The following is a 27,070-nucleotide window of genomic DNA, read 5'->3' on the forward strand; positions in this document are numbered from 1 at the left end:
TCAAGTTAGATTTTTATTAAAAGAATGACCATACTGAAAAAATGAAAGTATGCCGCAACTAGAAGAAGAAACTAAATGCCTTACAATAGAGTTAGAATTTTGGCATCAAACCACTTTTTCAAATGATACAGTCGAAGTGCTCACTTAGGCTACCAGACATTGAAAAGTTTAAGACACTTTATGAAGAAAATAAAATGCATTGATAAAAATATTGATGTTAAAAAATAATCTCAGCAATAAAACATAAACAAATGATCCTGAAGGACATTTGTACAGGTGACAAAACATGTGGATCTGACCTGACAGACCGTGGGACCTGAACACAACAGCTTGTAACAGTATGCTGCTATACATCAGGACTACAGAGAACACAGTGGCCAGGAAACAGGGACAAGGCAATAGGCCCATTTTGGTTAAGTGGGTGAATGAGTCATCACTGTACATTAACAGAGATATGTCTCTTTATACAATCTGGTCTACTGCCCAACTGACTGTCTCAGAGTGACACTCAAGTGAAAACAGTCCTACTGAAGTGGTCACATTGCATTCTCATGAAGTTCATACTCTGCAGTATGAGGTTGACACCAGGTTCTACAGTGCACGCACTGCGCGTCATCCTGGGAGGAAGTGCTGTGATTCAACTGAATAATCTTTCCCCGAAGGCCTTGACATAAGTCATCAAAGCCCGGTTCCACATTGAATCGTCACACGACCCTCACCTGTCCCCATGAACGTCTAAACAGTGCCATTCAGTCCCATTGAAATGTGAAACATGACAGAAAACCTGTGCATGTAAATCCCTGCCACTTCCTCTGTACCTCATAACTTAATCCACTGTGATCAGGAGGCCCTTGATCCCACTACTCATACTTTACACTCTCCATCAACACAATCAAAGTGGGGACATATCTCCATCTGCATTAACTCACCTGGAAGAAGCATAAGAACGACGGACCAGGGACGAAATTTACAAACCGTCCAAGAAAAGGATCGTCTTTGTTCCCTTTTAGACCATAATTAGTTAAGATAAAAATGGACCGGAGGGTCCTGATCCTAGAACAGCAGTCCAACTCAGACGCTCTGTGAAAACGGGCGGAGGACACTGATGCAATGAGACTTCCTTGGAATGTAACCCTAACTCACATTGTGGGACACAGTTTACGAAGTACAAATAACATTGTTCCTGTGGTACCAAATTCTTAAAATCAAAATGGGTTGTGTTTTGTCTTCCCCAATGGACAATGCCAAATAAATAAAGATCACTTAAAATTTTTTTTCCTTAGTTGATCATTCTGTAGAGGTGGTTTCTGCGGTGCGGGTTGGTTTAAGGCAGAAACCCAGAGACCGCCCCAAGTGGGTTCCCAGTACCATATAACCTACATACAATACACACATCTCTACCTACATAATGAAATGTTTTCATGGAAAATAAATAAGCAATATATATTCTTTAACTCCCGAATAAAGCAAAGCTATGTATTATTAGTACATGTATTTAATTGTTATATCGTTTCGGTAAGAAAGTATAGGCCACACCGTTGTCATCTTTACATGTCTATTTTATACGCAATACACCATATACAGGTGTTCTATTTGTTATATATCTATATCCCTGAAAGCTTTGGCCTATATATTGATCGTCACATCTAATGTGTAACAATATCTTAAAAATACTGTACATCCGCGCAGATTGTAAGAAACACAGTCAAGGACATTAATCATTAATGTTAATACCAGCTTGGATATGAGCGGTATTGAAATCCACTTACCATGAGCTAGAGGACTGTTTTATAGTCCATGGATAGGTCTCACCCATCTGAAATGAAAAGCTAAAGCTCTGAGGATTATGAAACAGCTTGGAGACGCAGAGTCTCACGTCTAGAACGTGCAATCTCAAAATGCCAATGATGTTCAATAAAGCTCGATGCAAGCCTCACTCTTTCCCGACAAGGCTGCAAGGGGTGTCCTCAACACCAAAATAAAGAAACAGGGCTGTAACAGATGTAGAGTGGGCCAGATGAGCCCTAGTTATGGCAGAGGGAGTCGCTCTCCTGCAGAAACAAGTACATGCAAGAGAACACCCCATTGAACCGAAAGATGGCTTCTCGTTCCCATTCGATGTTCTATTGAAAATGTAGACCCAATAGTCCACAGTGGCGATGCAGCTGGTGACAATAGAGCAGTAGTTATTTCTCCTTTGTCCAAAATAGCTCCATCAGAGTTGACCAGTGCCAGTAGACGGGAGGCAACCAATCAGAATTTTTGCTTCTGGTTATCCCCCCCCCCAAGCGTCAGACCAGAGAGTTGCTAACCATTGTCCAGATGCATGAATCCAACCCTTCTGTGTTGCAGGGATTGAAGGCAGTCACACACAGTCGCACACACACACACGGGCTAGGTAGGTAGGTAGTTGGGTAGGTATGGGGAGTTGTTCAGTGCCCTCCATCCTCCCAAGCACAGTCGTTCTTCTGCTTGGCCAACTTCCTGACCACTCTCTCCAGCTCCTTACGAGACTTCTGCTCCTCCTCCATACATTGCTTCATCCACTTATTCTCCTGACAAGACCCATACAAGTTAAATATTACACAGCACAGATGTGAGAACACACCTACAAGTATGAACCCACACAAACCACAATTACCCACTACACCAACACGACTTAGCAAAAATGGCTTGTCAGCCTTTACCTTTCTCAGAGTGAACATTAGATGAACAATTGTTGTTTTACCTTCTTTAATTCATGGACCTCATCCTTTAAAGCATATACTGCATCAACCAGACTCCTGCCAGTGCAGAAACAAAAGGTTATCAGAAAGTGGGACAGCAGCATATCTTAATGTCACATTATGTTCTTTGACAAAGGCTTTGGAATTTGAGTGTTCCAGGCAGTCGAACATAATTTCACAAATATTGACGAGGCAATTTCTTGCTTCTCAATGTTCAAGGCAAAACTACCACTTGCTAACACCTTAACGTTATTATGTAAAGATATACATTTCTTAATTTTAACTGGATGAATAAATACCACAGATTTGAAAAAGCATCGTATTAGATGTGTTGAAACGACCACCTAAACAAAACTAACTGCAGATCCATGGGCATACACAGTAGGGCTGGGCGATATGGCCATGTGATATACATAATACTCTGAGTAAAAGAGAATGTTTTCGGATTTTCACCCTCCAGACATTATTTCCTAGAGGTCTTAATGATGAAATGCCTATGTATGTTATGTTGTAAAATGTGAACATGAATTATGCCCCCCTTTCAGTTTACTCTGACGTTTTTCTTGCGCTGTACCTGATGATTTATGAAAACTTGCTTGGTAGCTCGATGTCCTCATTGTGTTTAATACGTTTAAATGTACACACTATTTCAAATATTTATGAAATGCACATTGTTATATTTGGTAGCACTTATTGGTTCTCTTGACTCCAACCCCATTCCATGCGTGGAACGGATGTGGGTGGAGCTATGTCTACATAATGGTGCTAAGGCAGTGTGTCCGATACTTAAGCTTATTAAAGAGCGGTGACACTATCAAGAGCGGTGTGCGGGTTTCTTATTTTATTCAACTATTACCATGCACCTGCAACAAAGAGCGGTGTGCGGGTTTCTTATTTTATTCAACTATTACCATGCACCTGCAACAAAGAGCGGTGTGCGGGTTTCTTATTTTATTCAACTATTACCATGCACCTGCAACAAAGAGCGGTGTGCGGGTTTCTTATTTTATTCAACTATTACCATGCACCTGCAACAAAGAGCGGTGTGCGGGTTTCTTATTTTATTCAACTATTACCATGCACCTGCAACAAAAACAGCTCAGATGTGCAAGTGCCTTTTGGGCAATCTGGCCAAAATATCATATTTTTCAAATTTTTTACGGTATTTTATGTTTTTAATAATAAAACAGTTCTAAAATATACTTTGAGTAGTTCATGATCTTAGGGGGCAACAATTAAGTGATTTCAAATGAGTCTTTCTCCATTCTGACAGTATACCGCCCCGCCCTAAAGCACAGTGTTGTAATGGTTTAAAAAACGTCTATTCTCCTGAGTGATGGCCATCTTACTTTTCCTCTATGCTTGTCTGACCGTTGTTCTTCATCTCCTCCACCATGATCTTCTCTTCCTCCGGCAGAAGGACCTGAGGGACACACACTTTCCTCACCGCTGCAGAAAGACACAATAACACACATGTAAGTCTGAGTCATTACCATGCCTATCTATGGGCCATTAAAGGTGTGACGCACACACACCTTGGACCTGTTGAAATAAATGATTTGTCTGTATAAATCAAATCATATGTATTTATATAGCCCTTCGTACATCAGCTGATATCTCAAAGTGCTGTATAAAACCCCAGCCTAAAACCCCAAACAGCAAGCAATGCAGGTGTAGAAGCAAGGTGGCTAGGAAAAACTCCCTAGAAAGGTCAAAACCTAGGAAGAAACCTAGAGAGGAACCAGGCTATGAGGGGTGGCCAGTCCTTATGAGGGGTGGCCAGTGTGTGTATAACACACACACACACACACACACACACACACACACACACACACACACACACACACACACACTTACATTTATGACAGGTTGAAAATAATCCCTCACACACAGATGCATACAAGTGCGCGTGCCCACAGACAGACACTCTCTTCGGCTCACCTGTGCTGGCCTGATGCTGGCTGGCCTGATGCTGGCTGGCCCCTGTGCAGTAGGCCTCGATCACTTTCAGAATCTGGGCATCCTCCTCCAGAGCAGCTGTACCTGTCAATCAAAGGCACACAAGGGAAACTGGGAGTCAGGAGCCTTCTGAACCACAAAGACTGACTTTAAATTCCAACATTCAACTGACACAGACCTGACAGACAGACAGACAGACAGACAGGAACAACTGATTTAGCTGCTTCATCTCTATGGTAACTGTCTGTGTGTCTGCTACAGATGGTCAGTTTCCCTCTCATTGTTCCAGTTACTTTAAATTAACTGTGTAGTTTTTCCAGATTTCTATGAAATATGACCTATAATTAATTACATTGAGTGAAATAGTTTCCCTTCCAATAAATGGTAATTAAGTATGTTTAAAAGCAGCTTTTCTGTGTTTGAATGGTAAGGGCTACAACAGAACAGTGTGGGTGTATACCATCAATAAAAATATTAAATGGCAAGTAAAAAGCTGATTGGCCAGCTCAGCCAACTTGACATCACATTTAATGAGGAAACAGCAAGCATTTTTAAACAGTCTGTTTGAGTTGTATTTTTTTTCCTAAAGTGTTTTTATTTTATTTACACTTTGGCCACAAATATGAGTATAGGATGAGTCAACAACATTATTTAGGTATGAGTTAACGGACTGTGAACTTTAAAAAGTGAGATTTAGCGGGACAGTTACTAGGAGCTGGATGTCTCAACTAGCGATGACACTGAATGTGTGAGGTACCGTGAACCACATGAGACATGCGTTTTGAGTTACGTGCAGTGAATTACACTGGAGTGTCGATTCACAGTGAGAGAAATGAGTTCATTGGTTAGGCAGCGACTGTATTTTGCCACGCAGAGTGTGAATCTGTGCTTTCCTTGGTGGCAACACATTTATGGTTTCATTTCCTAGAGTGGAATGATCAAACCTACTTTTCCGTAAGACGAACTCCTCGTCGGAATGTTTCCTCTCTGCTCTGCGTTTTGGGAAGAAATTCTTAATGGGCCCAGAGCTCTTACTGGAGTCCTGTAGGAGTGACAGAGAACTGTTAGGAGGGTATGGTACACAGAGTCATAGCCAACACAGTGACACACACCTTCAAGCCAGGGGGAAAAACATCACAGTAAATGCAAGCCTACAGTAACACACACACACACACACATTGCCTCCATAGACGAAAACATACACGGTGACAAAGTCTTAGAAGTTCCACAAGCATGGGACAGCAGTAACCAAAGAAACCTGGGTCATGTTCATTAGGGCACGCAACGGGAAAATAAAATTACAATTTAAGTAGCCACTCCGCGTTTCAGTCAGGTTTCTTCCATTTGGTGCCTAATGAACACAACCCTGGTATTATTTTTAACAGTTTACTTTTAGAAATAAAAATTGTCCCCTCCGAGTCATTAATTAACACATTTAGTTTTTAGCACAACCATGTCACACACTTGGTGCTAACTGTGTGGCCTATGTCATCACGTCTGCTATAATGAATCACCTTTACCATTAATGAACCATTATAAAACCCTCTTATGTAACCCCTCCCATTTTCTAACCTGTAAACTGCCATTTATTATTTCTTATTTGATCATATGCTAGCCAAGGTGCAACAAGAAGCAGCTTCGTTGAAAATAAAGCACACACACATTTATGCACAATGTGTCCATCTCAATAAAGCTCCCTAACAGACCTATTAAAAAGCGGGAAGATTGATTCTTTATAAAAAAGTAGGGGGTGGGGGTGAGTGTTTCTGCATCAAATTCTACTTGTATCCGTTACCTAGAAATAGCTTTGTGTTACCTAGAAAACAGAACGTCTGCCAGAGGCTCTTGGTGTGTACGGGGATAAAAGACAGACAAGGCAGCAGAGAACACAGGAAACCAACAGCTTACAGCAGAGGAAGAGGCAAACAGAGCAATGACATGCCACTTCAGCACATGGACGCACACATCCACACAGAGGGAGAGCGATAGATCTAGCCTCACCTTCAAGATAGAAGACATCCTCTACAGCAGCCAGTATGGAGAGAGAGAGAGAGAGAGAGAGAGAGAGAGAGAGATATAGAGAGATGCATGAGAAGGAAAAAAAAGTGGGAGAAATTAGAAGAGGGTGAACGGTGAAAATGTCAGTACCCCCCCCCCCCTCCATCCTGCAGTATGAAGAAAACAGAGTGATGATTCCACAGAGAAAAAGAGAGGGGAGGGGGAGATGCAGCTAATAGCTGCTTTAACCCTGGGAGCATAGAGCATAGTGGATAATGCTGCACTCTAGCTTTAGAATATCGTGAAATCTCACCACAAATGACCTATTTTCAACCTACGTCATTGTACGCAACGTCTTTTTGTCAACGTTTTCATGGATCTCAGGAATCTGCAAAACGATAACCATTTTTAAGAGGATTATTCTGGCAAAATAAACGGTCAGTGACCGAGCTCGACCTCACTGCACAGTGACCACTTCCCGACCCTGTGGAGTAGCAGCTGGTGCAGCCCACCACCAGGTCAACCTGACAGCCAGACAAGCGCCATTCAAAAGACAAGTCTGTACTGGAATGAATGTAGTTACTTATCACCAACACAACCCCCTCACCTTGTCTATACACTGTGTTTATATAGAATCTGGGACCCCCGTTTGCCTACTCATCTGGTAAGAGCTCTGCCCACACAAACAGCTATATCTGACAGGGTTTTTCCATGGACCCGTTCGTTACCTCATGTTACCGTAAAAGACTTAAAGCAGTGCTCTTTACCCCAGGCTCCGAATAAACTTAGTGTGTGCAGGCTTTTGTCCTAACCCAGCACTATATCCTGATTCAAGTAATCAGCTATTCATCAAGAACCTGAATAGCTCCAGACTCTAGAGGGTTAATGCTGGGCTGGAACAAAACCCTGCTCACACTGCAGCTCTCAGGTATCAAGACTGAAGAACAAAGAGATAGAGGGATATTCTGTAGGTCTGGGTTGGCCTACCTCCTTGTAGCCCAGTGCAGCGGAGGGCTTGAGGGGTGGGGCGGGGCGCAGGCAGCTCAGAGACCAGGGCTTGGTGGTCTTGGGGGGCTCCAGGGGTCCCCGGTTGGCCTGGCTGGGGGTGCTGAAGCTGGGCAGGTGAGTGGGGGTGCCCACCATACTGACCGGCTTTCAGTCAGAGAGATGGGATGTGTGAGGTTCAATGCAAGTTGAATGCAAGTGCCAGCCATGTGTGAAGTACAGTGGATGTTCAAATGGTTCAGCGCAATGAGAGTTCTGGATACATGAAGTGGTGTAGATGTTCTCATACTATGATACTAAGTCTAGAGGGAAATACAACACAGCCATCTTGTTTAGCGAACATTCTCTACGCAACGCCACTTTCTGCATCTTTTCAGAAAGAAATCATGAACAGTGTGCCCATGTCTTTACCTTGATAATGGTGCCCACGGGGCTGGCTCCTTCGCTGTAGGCATGGAGATGGTCCAGCCACTCCTGCAGCTCCTGGGGGTTACTGCAGAACACTGTGATGCGATCCATTGTGCTTCCTGCAACACACACACACACACACTTCAGTGGGTTGCACTTTGCAGGGAAGTTTCAGGCGGGGTTACCTAGAGTTAGGGGTGGGTAAAACTGTTTTCAAGGCGTTTCGTAATGCCCACATATAGGGCACCTGGCATGAATCATAACCGTCCACCATGACAGCTGGCGAGTCGCGACTGGATGAAAAACTGGATTATGGGGTCATGTTTTTTTTTTTTTTAACTGTTAGCCAATCCTGTGTCCTGCGGCAAGTAAATAAGACAACTAGGAGGAGTGGTTCTCCCTGCAGCCCTGGCATGTTAATGATTGCATTGCATTAACGCTATGACGGATAATTTCACGTAACTCATTGATGTAGCATCGTTTCCCTTTCCCTCAGTGAACGTTATGAGTCACTGCATCATTAAAACCGAGACGAATCAAGGTTTTTACACCGTTTGTACAGAAGGGATTGGAATGAGAATGACATAATATAATAGGAAGATGCTCTGTCAGAAGGATGTTAAGTAAGAAATCCTCCATTCATTCGCTAAAAATGAGGCGCAACTGCATTACTGACCTTCGACCCACTGACGTGTAGAGCGTAATGGACCAGTGTGTTAAGATATAGGCCTTTCACAGGAAACCCAATCCTTGGCACTGATTGCAAACTCACTAGAATTAATCTACTTGATGGAACTGCAGACCACACCAAAGCTTATGAAAATGTATGCACCCATTACTGTAAGTCGCTCTGGATAAGAGCGTCTGCTAAATGACTCAAGGCTCCCTCGCTAACCTACGGTACCTGTGATCTCAAAGGTGTAGTGGCCGTTCTCCGTGTCCTCCGTCTGCCTGGAGACTGTGGAGCCTGTCAGCGGCAGCCTTCCCTGGGGGGGGGGGGGGGGGGGGGACAGAGAGAGAAGGGGGGGGGGTTGACACACTTCCCCAGATTGAGTGCAATACTTGGGACGCATTAGGTTACCTGGTATATGAAGCCGCTCATGCGCGGACTAGCAGACAGCAGGACCAGCAGACCGGGAAACATCATGAGGTAGCGCTCCTCCTTCTCCTATGGGGAACACACAAGCAGCGCCACAGAGTCAATCACACAACGACACCCACGGACACAGGTGAGGGCGATAGCCCATAAGAATTTCGGTGCACCTTTTATCCCTGCTGTAAACTATGTACATGACGAATACTTTTGATTTGAGTTAAAAAGTAAAGAAAACAGGGAATAGGTTTGAAATATGTTTGATTGGCGTCAGGTGGTGCTTCAATCAGACCAAAACACAGCCAGATATTTATTCCTCTCAGCTTTCAGATCCTCATAGTCGACCCCTACACAGAAACCACACTACGGGGGAGGGGGACTGGCTTTCCACTCTATATATGGCCAGTCTGGGGTTTCTGATTCATAATGAAATTAACATAGGCATAACGTATGAGAGGGGGTGGCAATCAGCATATAGGTCTCATCTATAGGACTACAGAGGGTAGTGCGAACGGCCCAGTACATCACTGGGGCGAATCTTCCTGCCATCCAGGACCTCTATACCAGGCGGTGTCAGAGAAAGGCCCTAAAAATTGTCAAAGACTCCAGCCACCCTAATCATAGACTGTTCTCTGTGCTAAATAATGTGGCAATTCAGTCATTTGGAAATGCTATTCACAGGAGCTGAAATAATACAATTCGGGGGAAACCGGTCCTTGTATCAACTCTAAACCTGTGAAGGAACAAACAGGCAGCTGTTTGGAAATTGTATTTCCTGGTCGTCAAGCAGAGAATGTTACTAGTCTACCTCCCTTTTCTCGTTATTCGCCTAACCACCGTTCATACTGCTCAAAACATTGTTATTTTGAACTTTGACCTTCTCGGAGGTGGTCTTGTAGCACTCTCTCTGGGTAGTACTTACACACAGATCTAGGATAGGCTTACCTTCCCCAGATCCTAACACTTCATATTGGGGGACACCTGTATCTGTTGCTCTCACCTCATTGGTCCCGTTCTGCATGTGGACCAGGGACATGTAGGCCACGTGACCCAGAGACTTCATGCCGTCTCCCTCCCAGCCTCTCACTGGCTCCGACAGGATCTGTAGTTCCAGGTTCTTACGTTTCCGCAGGTCCTGACACTGGGTCTGAAAGGAGAGGTGTCCATTACTGTATAGTTCATATGAGAAATTGAAACACTGTTAATGTGTGCTGGATAGATTAACCATAAGATAGAAGCTGTTTTAAGCCTGGTTTAGTAAGCATTTCCACACTATAATGTAAAAATGTCCAGGATATGGCAATGCTGCAACAGGTATAAAGGAACTGTGCATCGTGCAAAAGGTGAGTTACAGAGAACAGTTTACCGGGACCAGAAGGGGGATTCCCCATCTCTCAAAGACAAAATGACAAATCAACACCAACCAGGTTCACGTAAATAGGGCTGGTGGACCCAAAATATGCTCAAATACACACCTCACACGTCAAGAGACTACTACAGTGTGTGTGAGTCAACGCTTCCCCGCAAACTCTCAGCCACACTGTGGAAACTTCCTCTCAAACTACTGCTCCAACAGAAAACGGTGTATCATGCTGCTATTTCAGTCCACAACCCACCAGAGGAAAACGTTTTTCACTGAGGACATATTACACAGGAAGCAAGATGGTGTTTTTCTTTTCATTAAAACAACCGAGATGGGCGTATCATCTTGAGAATTTCTCTCATGGAAGAGTGTCTTTTATGTGATGCTCCATCTCAGTTTGGAAACATACGACCTATACAACATCTCCAATCTTCTGAGAAGGACAGCCTTCGGTAGTTTCAAATAGCTAAGTGTGCTTTCATCAAGACAGACAGTGATGATTCTTGGTAGTGTGTTAGGTAATATAGACTAGATGATGCTACTGTAGACTAGTGAGTTGATACAGTGCTCAGTGTACACGGCTAATCTCTATGGACCATGTCTACCTAAACATTGCATGAGGAACCACAGGGGTTCTGTACCTACCACCAAGCATTTAAAAGCCACCGTAACCTTCAAGATGTCACTGTAGTCCGGGTGGGCCTCCTGCAAGATAGTCAACAAATTATAAACATTTAAATAATGTACAGTATATCTTACACAATACCCAATTAAAAATGTATAAATCAATATACATTAAGATGTTTGGGAGGGATACCAATACATGGTATTGGGGAGTGACATCTGGAACAGCGGAGGTGAGTTAAATCTCAGTTGCTTATGGATCCATAGATGGGCTTATAGAGAGTTATGTTGGCTCCAGATGAGGCCTAATGTTTATTATTTATTTTACCTTTATTTAACTAGGCAAGTCAGTTAAGAACAAATTCTTATTTTCAATGACGGCCTATGAACAGTGGGTTAACTGCCTGTTCAGGGGCAGAATGACAGATTTGTACCTTGTCAGCTCGGGGATTTGAACTTGCAACCTTTCGGTTACTAGTCCAACACTCTAACCACTAGGCTACCTCCATATGTCTCTCCAGCTCCTGCAGCAGGATGGGATACTTGTCCAGCCTCATGAAGGGTTTACTCAGGCTGGTGGTCAGGGTCAGGATGCCTGGCGGACTGGCCCCCTGGCTCTCCATGAACGTACCCAGCTCCTCACTACAACAGACATACACACAGTTTTACTGCTGGGTGACCTTGTAAAGAGAGAGAAAATATTCTACCTTGGGGGGAAAAAAATCTAGATTTGTTGAATGTGTTTGGTAGTGAAAGAAAAAAGCTGAAAAGGATCCCACAGTATGAAAGATGCTAATTAGTTCAGTGTGAAATCAAAAGTGCCTCACCTGCCTGGAACATAACCACAACTATAGATATCCTGTGTGCAGCTTCCTGTGTGTATTTGTGTGTGTCATGACAGTGTTCTCTTGTCTCTGCAGTGCATGTTTTCACATTAACAATTGCGCAGAAAGAGACCGGGGGGGGGGGGGGGGGGGAAACACCAGTTCCACAATAGTGTACATGATTAATTGCGTAACTAACATAATAATTACACAACCACTTGATTCATTGCTCTGTTTGCTCGTTACAACTACATTGCATGTGATGGACAGCGCTGTGATTAACTGTTCACAGAGCCTCAGGGCCTGGCTGATTGTAGTGAGGGGATATGAATGATGAGGCCACAAACTAAAAAAGGTCACTTACAACGGACAAGAAAGACACAGTTGAGAGCATCCTGACTGGTTGCATCACTGCTTGGTATGGGAACTGCTCAGCCTCCGACCGCAAGGCACTACAGAGGGTAATGCGAATGGCCCAGTACATCACTGGGTCCGAGCTCACTACCATCCAGGACCTCTGTACCAGGCGGTGTCAGAGGAAGGCCATAAAAATGGTCAAAGACTCCAGCCACCCTAGTCATAGACTGTTCTCTCTCTTACCACCCGGCAAGCGGTACCGGAGTGCCAAGTCTGGGTCCAAGAGGCTTCTAAACAGCTTCTACCCCCAAGCCATAAGACTCCTGAACATCTAATCAAATGGCTACCCAGACTATTCACATAGCACCCCCTCCCCACACCACTGCCACTCTCTGTTGTCATCTATGCATAGTCACTTTAACTCTACCTACATGTACATACTACCTCAACTAACCGGTGCACATTGACTCTGTACCGGCACACCCCTGTATATATTGTTATTTGATTTATTTTTTACTGCTGCTCTTTAATTACGTGTTACTTTTATCTCTTATTCTTATCCATACTTTTTGAAACTGCACTGTTGGTTAGGGGCTTGTAAGTAAGCATTTCACTGTAAGGTGACATCTACCCCTGTTGTATTCGAGGTATGTGACTAATACAATTTGATTTGAGACACCGCTCTGTTGCACCTCTACATTTCCAGAGAAAGTATGACACCTAGTGGGTCAAAGAGAAACTGCAGCGACTCTTCTATAGCCTATGGTTATCCACAAAGACATTCCATTTTACTTGCATTACTAAACTGATGGACATGTTAATTTGCAGTGAAATGTCAATCAAATGCAGATGCATGTCATGCAGAACTGAGATGCCAGTAAGGACTGACCTGTGGTCAGTGAGTACGCAGACAGCCGAGGGGTGACTGGAACAGTATGACCGGTACAGCCTCCTGATCTGACCAATCAGGTTGAGGTAGCAGGCAGCCAATCGCTGCTGGCTCTCTGGAACCCTGCAACACACACAGAAAGAAGTGGCTGTGTTAGTTACTAGGACAACAGTTGGGTTGTTCCTGTATGTTTAGTTTCAGATTCCATTCTACATATTGTCCAATAGAGGGAGCATAGTAACCTGAGGCCACCCCATCTAGAGCTTCAGGTAACTGCCAAAATAAACAAAACACCACCAAGTGTCTTAATAGGGCATTGGGCCACCATGAGCCGCCAAAACAGCTTCAATGCACCATGGCATAGATTATTGGCATAGTGTCTGGAAGTCTATTGGAAGGATGTGATACCATTCTTTGTTGATGGTGGTGATCAAATGCAGTCTCATGCGCCACTCCAGAATCTCCTATAACTGTTCAATTGGGTTGAGATCTGGTGACTGAGACGGCCATGGCATATGGTTTACGTCGTATTCATGCTCATCAAACCATTCAGTGAACACTCGTGCCCTGTCCATGTGGGCATTGTCATCCTATTGGGGCATTGTAGCCAAAATAATGGCCTGCCCAGCATTTTTAGACATGACCCTAAGCATGATGGGATGCTAATTGCATAATTAACTCAGGAACCACACCTGTGTGGAAGCACTTGCTTTCAATATACTTTGTATTCCTCATTTACTCAAGTGTTTCCATTATTTGTCAGTTACGAGTACATCACAACAAAAACAATTATCCCTAGAATATCTGATAGAAACAGCGGAGTAGGCAGAAAGTGTAGTGACACAGATTAGGCATTGGGTTAGGGTAATGTGATTGGACCAATTCAGTTGCCTCAAGCAGAGCAGATCTCGTACAACGATGTGTACTACTCCCTTCACAGAACAGCGCAAACTGTCTCTAACCAGAGTAGAGAGAGAATTTCTAAGTGACCCCAAACTTTTGAAAGGTACACACACATATTTCCTTTATTTCCCTCCAACCCTACCACCCCTCTCCCAATTGGAGAAAAATAGTGAACAACAATGCTTGGGCCTGTATTTCCAGCTTATACATACCATATAAATTTACAATATATACTATATACATTTTATGGTGCATCCTGTTTCCATTGATCATCCTTGAGATGTTTCTACAACTTCATTGGCCCACCTGTGGAAAACCCAATTGATTGGACATGATTTGGAAAGGCACACACCTGTCTATGTAAGATCCCACAGTTGACAGTGCATGTCAGAGCAAAAACCAAGCCATGAAGTTGAAAGAATTGTCCGTAGAGCTCTGAGACAGGATTGTGTCGAGGCACAGATCTGGGGAAGGGTACCAAAAAGATGTCTGCAGCATTTAAGGTCACCAAGAACACAGTGGCATCCATCATTCTTAAATGTAAGAAGTTTGGAACCACCAAGACTCTTCCTAGAGCTGGCCCCCCGGCCAAACTGAGCAATCGGGGGAGAAGGGCCTTGTTCAGGGAGGTGACCAATAACCGGATGGTCACTCTGACAGAGCTCCAGAGTTCCTCTGTGGAGATGGGAGAAACTTCCCGAAGGACAAGCATCTCTGTAGCACTCCACTAATCAGGCCTTTATGGTAGAGTGACCAGACGGAAGCCACTCCTCAGTAAAAGGCAAATGACAGCCCACGTGGAGTTTGCCAAAAGGCACCTAAAGACTCGCAGACCATGAGAAACAAGATTCTCTGGTCTCATGAAAATAAGATGGAATTCTGTGGCCTGAATGCCAAGCGTCTAGTCTGGAGGAAACCTGGCACCATCCCTACAGTGAAGCATGGTGGTGGAAGCATCATACGGTGGGGATGTTTTTCAGTGGCAGGGACTGGGAGACTAGTCATGATTGAGGCAAAGATGAAAGAAGCAAAGTACAGAGAGATCCTTGATGAAAACCTGCTCCAGAGCGCTCATAACCTCAGACTGGGGCGAAGGTTCACCTTCCAACAGGTCAACAATCCTAAGCACACAGCCAAGATAATGCAGGAGTGGCTTCAGGACAAGTCTCTGAATGTCCTTGAGTGGCCCAGCCAGAGCCCGGACTTGAACCCGATCGAACATCTCTGGAGAGAGCTGAAAATAGCTGAGCAACGAAGTTCCCCATCCAACCTGACAGAGCTTGAGAGGATCTGCAGAGAAGAGTGGAAGAAACTCCCCAAATACAGGCGTGCCAAGCTTGTAGCGTCATGCACAAGAAGACTCAAGGCTGTAATCGCTGCCAAAGGTGCTTCAACAAAGTACTGAGTAAAGGGTCTGAATACTTATGTAAATGTGATATTTCCTTTTTTTATACATTTGAAAAAATTTATAAAACCAGTTTTTGCTTTGTCATTATGGGGTATTGGGTGTAGTGGGTGAAAAAACGATTTAATCCATTTTAGAATAAGGTTGTAGCGTAACAAAATGTCTAAATACTTTCCGAATGCACTGTACACTTACTTGGTGCACTCGTCCAGAGCAAGAACCAGACCCTGCTGGAAGGTGAGGATCTCCTCCAGGTTACCACTCAGACTGCCACTGTCTGTAATGCTCAGCCTGGACACCACACAGCAGAGAACATATAATTACAATGAGTAGAACAGATATACCTATTAAAAACAACAGCATGTTGCATGGGTCATTCAGAGAGATTCACAATGCCACAACAGTTTGCATCTGAATGAATTGACACCCATCCTTGTTCGCTGAGCTTACTTGTCGCTGGCCTTTAGGGGTCGTAGGTAACAGCTCAACATTGTCTGCAGCTCCTTGACAAACTCCCTCTCATGCTCCAGGATGTCCTGCACCACCTGAGAAAGATCATTTAAATAACCCACATCCTATTAGAGACAGAAACGCTGACACAGCCTAAACTGTTCCGCTAAGCAAAGCTGTAGTGGCCCAGTGAATATGGAGCTGTAGAAAAGGGAGATACAATGGGAGAGGGCCCACTCACCACAGTGTAGTAGTTCTTGGTCAGTTGAGATGCTTTAGGAGACACAGGTTTATCTGCAAGAAGTAAGGTAGTCGGGGGGCAAGGTTACAGAGCAGCAAACAGCACACAGAATGAGTGTTGTGCTAAGCATCATAATCTAGTCTAGTGTTAGTACAGCATGCTACCACAGACTCTTTCCCAGCCCTACTCACCACAGGGCTTGACCTCGCGGACATAGTTGCTGGGGAACCAGCCCGTCTTGCCGTTGAGCGAGCCCTCCCACCAGCCGCCCTCCTCCTGGCGCGACACACTGATCAGGTCTCCCTTGTTGAAGGACAGCTCATCCTCGTTGTTCTGCTTGAACTGGAAGCGCGCCTTCACCAGCACCATCCCGCCTCCGCCGTTCTCTGACATCTCCTGGTTGGGTAGAATAGTTGTCAGTTACCGACTCGTATATACAATTTAACCAATCGGGAAAGTTTGATTTACTATGCATTTATGTAATATGTGAGCCAAGTGTACAAGCCGTTCAGGACAGGCGTACAGGAGTGTGAATATATTTGTAATTACTGGTTAACAGCATATGCTACAAAAAAAATTCTAATTAGGTCTGTTTCACTGTCAGGGTCATCCTTTTACAAACATGGAATGACACACAAACGACTAATGTGACTGAGTGTGTGTGTGCGTGCGACCTTACCACTGGTTTGGATTGTCTGCGCAGGGACTTGGACCTGGAAGAGGTGTGTGTGTGTGAGGTGGTGGACTGGCTAGGAGCAGGTGTGCCGGACTGGGGACATGACCTCTCAGTGCCACAGTCTGTGGAAGAGGAAACACACACACACCTTAAATAGTTCATTATGATCCACCATGTAGTAATGTGACTGCAAAGGACTCAGAGGTTATATAAATGTTTGTGAGTGTCCTTGAATACGACAACTTACATAATTATTTTAATCAAGTACAAAATCACTTTTATTTCTACAATTCACTACTCATAACAGATGAGATGACAGAAATACTTGTCTTTCACACACACACACACACACACACACACACACACACACACACACACACACACACACACACACACACACACACACACACACACACACACACACACACACACACACACTTCAGTCGTCAGTTTAAATGGATTTCAGACCGTTGAAGCATTGGGCTGTGCAGTGCTAGCAGCTTGTTGATGACAATGTGTTTCAGTGCAGGCTGTTAGCTCTGCGGAGTCCCCAAGGGACAGTGGGCACACAGATGTCTGCAGTGCCTAGCTGACAGAATCACCTCACATCACCTCAACTAGCACACACTGATCCCAGACCAGCCATCTAACACAGACAAGCTGAGAAACCTTGATGTATATTATCATTGACCAACATCAATGACATAATGGCTCATTATACCTTAAATGTGCTCAAGTAAACCGATGGCGTGGATGGTAGTTTGAGTTGGACAATAACACTGGCAGGTAGACAAAATCATCTTCAAAGAGCTGACTAATAAACTCTTCTCAGTATTCTCTGACAGGAGTAGTCTTGTGAGAGGACTCCCTTTGCAGGCACCGTGATGCATTAGCTTCTAGCTCCAGCAGTACCAACAGAGCTGGGCATGTCTCTGCCACAACCTCTTCCAATGCCTGCTGCAAAACCTAAGTCAACAACTACACTAAACAGAAATAGAAAAACGCAACACGTAAAATGTTCGTCCCAAGTTTCATGAGTTGACATTTTAAAAATCCCAGAAATGTTCCATACATACCAAAAGTTTATTTATCTCAAACACTGAGGAGTATTTGTCTATAATAAAAGCCCTTTTGTGGGGGAAAAACTCATTCTGATTGGCTTGGCCTGGCTCCCAGTGGGTGGATCTATGCCCAGTCATGTGAAATCCATATATTAGGCCCTAATGAATTTATTTAAATTGACTGATTCCCCTATATGAACTCGTTGTATGCTGCATTTATATTTTGGATTATGTGGACCCATAGCGATCCATTACAACTGAGCCAACACACTACTAGATCAATACCTGGACCGATGTCGGCAGGTGACAGAGAATACTTTCTAAATGAACCAACACATGACTTTACATGAAACATTTGCAACCTTGTCGGCTGGTACCGAGTCTACATCTACTATCCAACGGGGGAAAGTGTCCCGGAGTAAAACCTTCATTTAATCTCCTTTCAATATAGGAGCAGATCATCACAAAGCTATTTATACATGTTTTGATGGAGAACCAACCATCTGGAACGCAAGATTAGCTATATATCCTATTAGTCACACAGACCATTATAAAGAGAATTGATAAAGTGAGATTGGCAGAGGTATCGCTACAGTCTAAAAATGACTGGAGGAAAAAGCACCAGGATCATGTTTTTTTTCAACCTTTTAGACCCGAGAATAGAGATATAAATAAAGACATTTTCCAAGGTAGATCTGGCCATGTGGGCAACAGGAAATCCCTGTCCGGATATGAAATGACCGGTGTGCTTTGGTGGTTCAGAGTTCTTCTTTAATAATTGGAGGGCACTCCATAGATATATCCATACTGGTTCAGCCAACTATTTCTAGGGCACCGCCAAGAGTCAGTGCCAACCTGGACATCACCATCATTCCCCATCCCTTTACAACTGCAGATAGGGGGGAGGAGAAGAAAAAACGAAAAGAGCACTAACGGCAGGCCAGTATAGAAGGAATGCTTGTGTTTCTCTTAGCTGTGAGGGGGTGAGTATTCCACATCCCTTTACACACGCAGTGAGATGCCCCAACAAGCCCTGTACTGTCAGCAGCTCCCTCCTCGTGGCCTGGCCACCAATACCTCTCGCAGCTGCACTGTCAGAACGTGCACACAATCACACAGAAACACAGGGAGAGAGACACAGTACTGAGGCCTGTCAGAGGATCATGATAAGCAGAAACACGGAGAGAGATGCCTTTTCTTGAACCCATTAAAGAGCGTGTGACTAACCCAGCCCAACTCAACAGCACTAGGCATTTTGAAGACTATTCCATTTCAAGCTGAGAGAGCGAGAGACTCTGGTCCAATCGTCATGCTCCGGCCTTTAGCATGGATGCTCTCTGATGAGGGTCGGCGCTAAGACAACTTCAAACAGATAACGACACTATTGGATATAGTCAAGTGGTGGCTTTTAGAATTAGCAGCAAAAGCTTGGCGCTAGCAGAAAGTCAAAACAGTGTATCGATTGGAGTGACTGTGTCAGCTTGCTGTTTGTCACGTGGATGTCTTATAGCCTAGCTGCACTGTTGCTTTGACATGAAATACCATTTCATCATATAGCTCTCTGCCATGTAAATTCCCTTCCTTACAACTGTCTTATTCAGGCTGAGCCAGGTGCCTTCTAATGCAATGTTACAGAAAAGAGCAAGGCATGTTCAGTAGGACATGAGAGCCATGGTAGTCATCAGAGTAAATATGGTACTCTGCAGGAGGCCCTCAGAATCAGACACACAGCCATGCCAGCTGTCTGTGAACAGGGCACCTTTTAAGATTCACCAGGCCTACTGGGACCAATCCAGCAAAAAATGACACATACATATTCATTTTATACACACACACACACACACACACAATCACACACACAGTATATTTTAAACCACCACGTTGAATGTGGTCAATGCGAGTCTCAGCACTACACAGTTCACACACTAGCACATAGCTGTAAAATGATTCAGTTTTCTACTAGAGCTTACAGCGAGTGAGAGCAGACAGGTTAGTCATGCAAACGTAGCATACACATCAATGATTACAATATTGCATGATAATAAAGGCAGGTGAGTACATTTTATTTTGGCCTTAACCTTAAGCTCATTATGGTCTTATTCAGTGGGGTACATTGTTTACAACCTTAAAAATAGAAAGAGAGAGATAATGTGTGAAGTAGGAATGCCTGTTTTACCCAGTGCATTTCTATCCGACTGTTTTGTAGCTGTGCATCCTCCTGAATAAGGCCCAGCAAATAAATACAGTCATTAGACTTACCCTGGGTGGCAAAGTTGACTCCCAGCAGAGTGGTCAGCACTTTGTTAAATTTCTCGCCAGAGTACAGGCACTCTGGTTCAAATCCCTGGCAGGAGAGGAGACCGACACAAAGAAGACACTTTCAATTCAAAAACAAAATACCTGGCTGCTCATATGACAGACTAAAATCAGCAGGGGAAAAGAAGTAGGTATAAAATCATTAGCAACAAAGGTGTAGGAGATACTGCTTGGCTGATTATCACACAGAGAGAATCCTGACCGCAGCCCAGCAACAACACATAATGGGATGTGACTTACACACAAGAAGACGGAGAGAAAAACAGACATTTTGAATGTGACCCATATTTTTCGTGGCCTAGTGGTTTTGGTAACAAAACAGATGGTTCTCTCCTCATTTGGATGGTCCCTGAGTGGCGCAGCTGTCTAAGGCACTGCATCTTAGTGCAAAAGACCCTGGTTCGATTCCAGGCTGTATCACAACCGGCTGTGATTGGGAGTCCCATTGGGCGGCACACAATTTGCCCAGCGTTGTCCGGGTTAGGGTTTGACCGGGGTAGGGTTAGGGTTAGGGTTAGGGGGGTTTGACCGGGGTAGGCAGTCATTGTAAATAATAATTTATTCTTAACTGACTTGCCGAGCTAAAGAAAGGTTCAATAAAAAACAAATTTGTCCTTCGATGCACGCCGAGCGCTCGCTCTGTCTGTCTCCCGGGCCTCACAGACAGCCGGTTATCATCTTTCCTCTAGCGGCTATGGTTTCACACTTCAAATGAAACATCTTAAATATAGAGGGTAGCAGAGCACGAGGCATCTGTTCACTATCTAGCCCTTCAGAGCCAACACAACTGACTGACTCATGCATAGTCTTTTCAAAGCTGAAGTGTGGCCTATCTGGTAACCATGTCAAGACGACAGACTGAGGTAGCGTGTGATATTGACAAGTATCAAATCGGTTGTTGTTGTCAAAAATGAACAAGCATCTACAGAGAAACGAAGCAAGGATACAAACATTAAAACAGTGACATAAAAGTTGAACAATCTGAAGCTAACATATGACACAGGAATCAAACTTGTTTGTTGCTGTCAAAAAGTCTTGAGCAGGGCCAGGGTAGTATGTGACTCGCAGGCGTTACAACTGTATGTCTATAAAAATAATAATACCATAGGCTCAGGATCTATAAATTCAACTATACTGTAGTCGACCATAACTCGTCAAGTTAGCCGTCACTCAAGCCGTCGCTGCTGCTTCCCATTTCTGCATCTCGGAACAGAAGTGAAAGTTGTGTGAATGTGGTCTTTGTCCAGTCACATGACAGCCCCATGGCTGTGGTTAAGAAACATGGAGGGAGAGAGGGTGACTGGCCAGAGTATGAACTGCAATGGTCTGGAAAAAGTCAAGATGACACATTGTACAGGGGCTTTCCAAATCCTTACGGTCGTGAGCTCCTGAACTGCCCCCAAGCCTGTAATTATGGAGAAGTGCGATCGCTGCAAGAAAGCAGAAGGGACCTCCCAAACCACAACAGACCAGCCTGCGTTTCTCCCCCGAACCACTTGACTTGGTAGCGAGCCTGGCTGATTAGTTGGTTTGAAAAAAAGTAATTTAATGTGATTCAAAAGCAGAAAAGACTGTTTATACGGGTTGGGGAGGAAAGGGCATGACTGAGGGTCCAATGGGGCAGTCACTGTAATGCATAGGGAGGAAAGGACTTCCAACACCCTCTTATTATGTGCATCATCACTCATAGTGCTGGAAATACAGTTGAAGTCAGAAGTTTACACACACTTAGGTTTGAGTCATTATAATTTGTTTTTCAACCACTCCACACATTTCTTGTTTACAAACTATAGGTTTGGCAAGTCGTTTCGGACAACTACTTTCTGCATGACACAAGTCAGTTTTCCAATAATTCCAGTGGGTCAGAAGTTTGTTGACTGTGCCTTTAAACAGCTTGGAAAATTCCAGAAAATTATTTCATGGCTTTAGAAGCTTCTGATAGGCTAATTGACATCATTTGAGTCAATTGGAGGTGTACCTATGGATGTATTTCAAGGCCTACCTTCAAAGTCAGTGACTCTTTGCTTGTCATCATGGAAAAATCAAATGAAATCAGCCAAGACCTCAGAAAATATATTGTAGACCTCCACAAGTCTGATTCATCCTTGAGAGCAATTTCCAAATGCCAGAAGGTACCCGTTCATCTGTACAAACACTAGTACATCATGGGACCACGCAGCCGTCATACTGCTCAAGAAAGAGACACGTTCTGTCTCCTAGAGATGAACGTACTTTGGTGCGAAAAGTGCAGATCAATCCCAGAACAGCAGCAAAGATGCTGGAGGAAACAGGAACAAAAGTATCTATATCCACAGTAAAACGAGTCCTATATCGATATAACCTGAAAGACCGCTCAGTAAGGAGGAAGCCACTGCTCCAAAACCGCCATAAAAAAAGCCAGACTACGATTTGCAACTGCACAGGAGGACAAAGATCGTACTTTTTAGACAAATGTCCTCTGGTCTGATGAAACAAAAATAGAACTGTTTGGCCATAATGACCATCGTTATGTTTGGAGGAAAAGGGAGGAGGCTTACAAACCTGACTCAGTTATACCAGCTCTGTCAGGAAGAATGGTCCAAAATTCACCCAACATTGTGGGAAGCTTGTGGAAGGCTACCCGAAACATTTGACCCAAGTTAAACAATTTAAAGGCAATGCTACCAAATACTAATTGAGCGCATGTAAACTTCTGACCCACTGGGAATGTGATGAAAGAAATAAAAGCTGAAATAAATCATTCTCTCAACTATTATTCTGACATTTCACATTCTTAAAATAAAATGGTGATCCTAACTGACTGAAGACAGGGCATTTTTACTATGATTAAATGTCAGGAATTGTGAAACTGAGTTTAAATGTATTTGGCTAAGATGTATTTAACTTCAACTGTAAATAAGGTTTTTCTGTTTTAATTGTTTTTTATAAATTAGATTTAAAAAATGTAAAAACCTGAATTTGCTTTGTCATTATGGGGTATTGTGTGTAGATTGATGATAAAAAAAAATAATATTTTAGAGGCTATAACGTAACAACATGTGGAAAAAGTCAAGGGGTCTGAATACTTTCCGAATGCACTGTAAATATCAATGTCACATGGCTGAAGGGGGGGGATCATTTTCACTTAGGGAGTACAGCTAGATTTCCTATTGCTGTTTAACCAAGCAATGTGATGCATACTGCTCAATGTACACTGCTCAAGCAGAAGTAGACAGTGGAGCCAGCCTTATGCCGTGTTTAAGTGATAGTCAGAACTAGGAAACTCAGAAATGTCCGTCTTGCTTACGGTTTGTACTTAACGTTCGCCACGTTCAACCAGTCATACATTTTAGAGTTTACTAGTTCCGACTAGCACTTGAACGCGGCATTATTTAAGACAAGCAGTCTTAGTTGAGACCCATCAACAAACCCATCTGTGTGTGTGTTCTGTGGGAGTGACTGACAGCATGCTTGCTTAAGAGGGCAACCCACTCCACATGGCAATCAAGAGACATGTCACAAAAATACTGCCTGCAGAGGAAAACAAATCTATGCTGAAGTCACAGCAAAACAAATGTAGGAAAGTTAAGCTTTTGTTGACAGAAACCTGAGTTGACTCTATTGCCACAATTATGCAGTATTATTTTCCAATCACCGCTTCGAATTGCTCAGCTGACAGTTATGTACATCGTGGAGAGGCCAGTCCTCAAATAAGCAAACCATTTTGGCAATAAATTATTGTTGTTTGTATGAAAATGTTTACTAAAGCTATAAACAAGAATTCAGCAAGGAACTCAAATCAAAATGTCCAACAACAACAAACACATGATCATACAACAAAACATGTCAATATAGAAGAGAGATGAAACCACTACCAACCAAGGTCTTTGAAATCACTTACCTCTACTTTCAAGGATGTGCATCCTCTCAAAAACTCCTTGATATTGGCGATGCATTCAGCTTCGTTCCTCGGTTCCTGACAGTACTAAAACAGACATAAAATAAATGTATAAAAATATAGCCTATTTTGGATATAAATATATAATGGATTATTTTTTTAGTTTACTATTACAGGCGTAGATGCAAATGACAACTCAAGGTGGGAGGAAATAAACAAAGTCACAATCCACTGTATCCTTTCGAATGTTGATATTTTACAGGTTAACAAAGTAACGGTGGACTCTTCCTACGTCTCTCTTTCAGGAATATTGTGTCGGTTTCATGACAACTGGAAACTCGGAAAAAAACGAGCTCTGATCGGGGAAAAATGGTTTGGAACGGTCAACTTCAATTTCAATGTCAGGGGCTTCATTGGCATGGGAAACATATGTTTACATTGCCAAAGCAAGTGAAATAGATAATAAACTAAACGGGAAATAAACAACAGAAAAATAACACTCATTGACCTCCATACAAAAACTCCTCACTTGATGAGCGAAGAAAAAAAAACACCTGCTGGGGAAGACAGATTTTGGGCCCATTATACCTGTCGCTTCGCCTCTTCCCCTCGATTATTCCTCAAATGAGGGGATTCGATTAATTTGGGCCGTCCCTAGTTACCACAGACACAAAGTCATAAACCCCGCCTATTTCTACAATTGATTTTGTTAAAATGTGATTTTAAACCTAACCTTAACCACACAGATAACCTTATGCCCAACCCTGACATTAAATAAAGACCAAAAAGCATATTTATGTTTTTTTTTTTTACGATATCGACCATTTTTACTTTGTGGCTGTGGTAAATAGTGGAAACCATCAATCAAATCAAATGTATGTATAAAGCCCTTTTTTTACATCAACAGATGTCACAAAGTGCTATACAGAATCCCAGCCTAAAACCCCAATCAGCAAGCAATGCATATGTAGGAGCACGGTGGCTAAGAAAAACTCCCTTGAAGGGCATGAACCTAAGAAGAAACATAGAAGCCCTGAGTCTGAACTCCGCCCTGTGCAACTGGGTCCTTGACTTCCTGACAGGCCGCCCCCAGGTGGTGAAGGTAGGAAACAACACCTCCACTTCACTGATCCTCAATCACTGGGACCCCACAAGGGTGTGTGCTCAGCCCACTCCTGTACTCCCTGTTCACCCATGACTTTGTGGCCATGCACATCTCCAACTCAATCATTAAGTTTGCAGACAAAACAACGGGTCTGATTACCAACAATGACGAGACAGCCTACAGCGAGGAGGTGAGGGCCCTGTGAGTGTGGTGCCAGGAAAATTACCTCTCACCCAATGTCAACAAGCTGATTGTGGATTTCAGAAAACAGCAAAGGGAGCACCCCCCTATCCATATCATCCGGGCCACAGTGGAGAAGTGGAAAGCTTCAAATTTCGCTACACCCCGCATTAACATCTGCGTGACCAACTGTAAGTGACCAATAAAATGTGATTTGAGAGAGGAACCAGGCTCTGAGGGGTGGCCAGTCCACTTCTGTCTGTGCCGGGAGATTATAAAAGTACATTACCAATCTGGCCCGGGCAGGGGTGTTCTTTCACTGGCGAGAGCTAGGTGCCCCGGTCAAATCCCACGGCGAAGTCGGCACCAAACAAAAGTGACCTAATTAAGCACGCGGTGTAATGAGTAAGATTCTTTTCGCATCTAAAAGTGATTGATTTTATGTTATGTTTCTGGACCATTCACCACGCTGCCTTATTGACAATAGGACCGAGCGGCGCAGATTGATTTGGTTGATTGCAGTTCGATTTGAGAAAGGCGCTCCTCCTCCACCTTTTTCCCTGTTCACGTCACGGGCCATAGACCGACTCAGCATAATCGAAAATGCAGTGCAAAACATTTTTTTCTAGTCAGTGACAATCATCAGATTTGAATTGGATAGCCTACAATTAAGTTACAAGAATGCCTTCCGCCTAATGTAGCCTGTTAAATTAACCAAGTAGGCTGTGTTCCTTGTTCTACATCTGTGATTCAGCTGATCTGTACAAAATACATTCCTGTCTGGTTCCCGAAATGTAAAAAGAATATACCTGCTAAAAATGCACAGGTTTTGCATAGTATAATGTGCATTAACCTGAATATAAGCATCTTTGGTTACATAATTATACGCGTTTTGGAACATGTTTCGTCATTTTCAGAATGCGGAAACACTTTTCACTTGACAGGAAGTCAGCAATGCATGCAAACCCATAGGAGTTCAGCACTCTTTTACATTATTGATACATTTCATCTTAAATTTGCATATTAATGTATTCCACGCTGGTTTAATTAGACTATTGAAGTTACATTACGCCAGTGGGGATTGGTAATTTATTCAAACAACCCCTCCCTTGCGATTCAAACAATCCCTCCACTGGCGTAGCCAGTGTTTTCGTCTCACGGTTCAAGTTGTTGACTTTGTAAATATTACTTTTCTCCGTTATCACCGTTAGAATGTTGCACGGATAACATTGCAGTAACAATGTTCTGCTTACCTTTGGAACAGTGCCGGGCACGAGCCGCTCCATGAGTTTGCACAAGACGACCCCATCTTTCAGAGATGTTTTCAGAAATTCTTCTGGGTCAGCTATGTTCTTTTTGGGTGAATTAAGCACCCCTAATGATATCAGCCACGTTACGGTCTGCTCCTCTGGGTTCATGGTTCCAATTAACCCTCCTTATTATGCATCCCCACCGAAGGCGCCAAATTACACAACTCCGTATCAAAATGTTACCCACATCCGTGTAACACTTCTGCTTGTTAAAAACGCCGTTTATACTAGTACTGGGTTCCCCTACTGGTTAATAACAAGCACTGTAGCAATACCTATATTGATGGTGGTTTCCATCCT

General features: G+C 43.5%; 1 protein-coding gene across 2 annotated transcripts; it reads right to left on the reverse strand.

Annotated features, from left to right (window-relative positions):
• Positions 1-26,999, reverse strand: LOC139390683 (rho guanine nucleotide exchange factor 6-like). Of its 2 annotated transcripts, XM_071137976.1 has the most exons (22): positions 26,714-26,999; positions 24,179-24,262; positions 20,242-20,326; positions 16,925-17,043; positions 16,437-16,641; positions 16,246-16,298; positions 16,005-16,099; positions 15,750-15,845; positions 13,247-13,369; positions 11,680-11,818; positions 11,198-11,257; positions 10,190-10,336; positions 9,178-9,264; positions 9,001-9,082; positions 8,100-8,215; positions 7,671-7,835; positions 6,687-6,707; positions 5,634-5,727; positions 4,668-4,769; positions 4,076-4,175; positions 2,729-2,783; positions 1-2,555 (listed from the first exon to the last, which is right to left on the reverse strand). In XM_071137976.1, the coding sequence occupies exons 1-22, from the start codon at positions 26,876-26,878 to the stop codon at positions 2,433-2,435; spliced, it is 2,316 nt and encodes a 771-aa protein (XP_070994077.1). In that variant the 5' UTR covers positions 26,879-26,999; the 3' UTR covers positions 1-2,432. The 2 variants fall into 2 exon arrangements, with proteins under 2 accessions (XP_070994077.1, XP_070994078.1); XM_071137977.1 differs by lacking the exon at positions 6,687-6,707.
• Between the last annotated feature and the right edge of the window lie 71 nt (positions 27,000-27,070).

The sequence above is a fragment of the Oncorhynchus clarkii genome, chromosome 31 (genome assembly GCF_045791955.1).
Source record: "Oncorhynchus clarkii lewisi isolate Uvic-CL-2024 chromosome 31, UVic_Ocla_1.0, whole genome shotgun sequence".
Lineage (NCBI taxonomy): Eukaryota > Metazoa > Chordata > Actinopteri > Salmoniformes > Salmonidae > Oncorhynchus > Oncorhynchus clarkii.

Excerpts from the sequence above, each read along its gene's own strand:
- LOC139390683 (XM_071137976.1), bottom strand. The coding sequence starts at position 26,878 with ATGAACCCAGAGGAGCAGACCGTAACGTGGCTGATATCATTAGGGGTG. Across the intron at positions 16,642-16,924 it reads GCAGACAATCCAAACCAGTG|GAGATGTCAGAGAACGGCGG; the intron begins GTAAGGTCGCAC and ends CTACCCAACCAG. Across the intron at positions 16,299-16,436 it reads CCGCGAGGTCAAGCCCTGTG|ATAAACCTGTGTCTCCTAAA; the intron begins GTGAGTAGGGCT and ends TACTTCTTGCAG.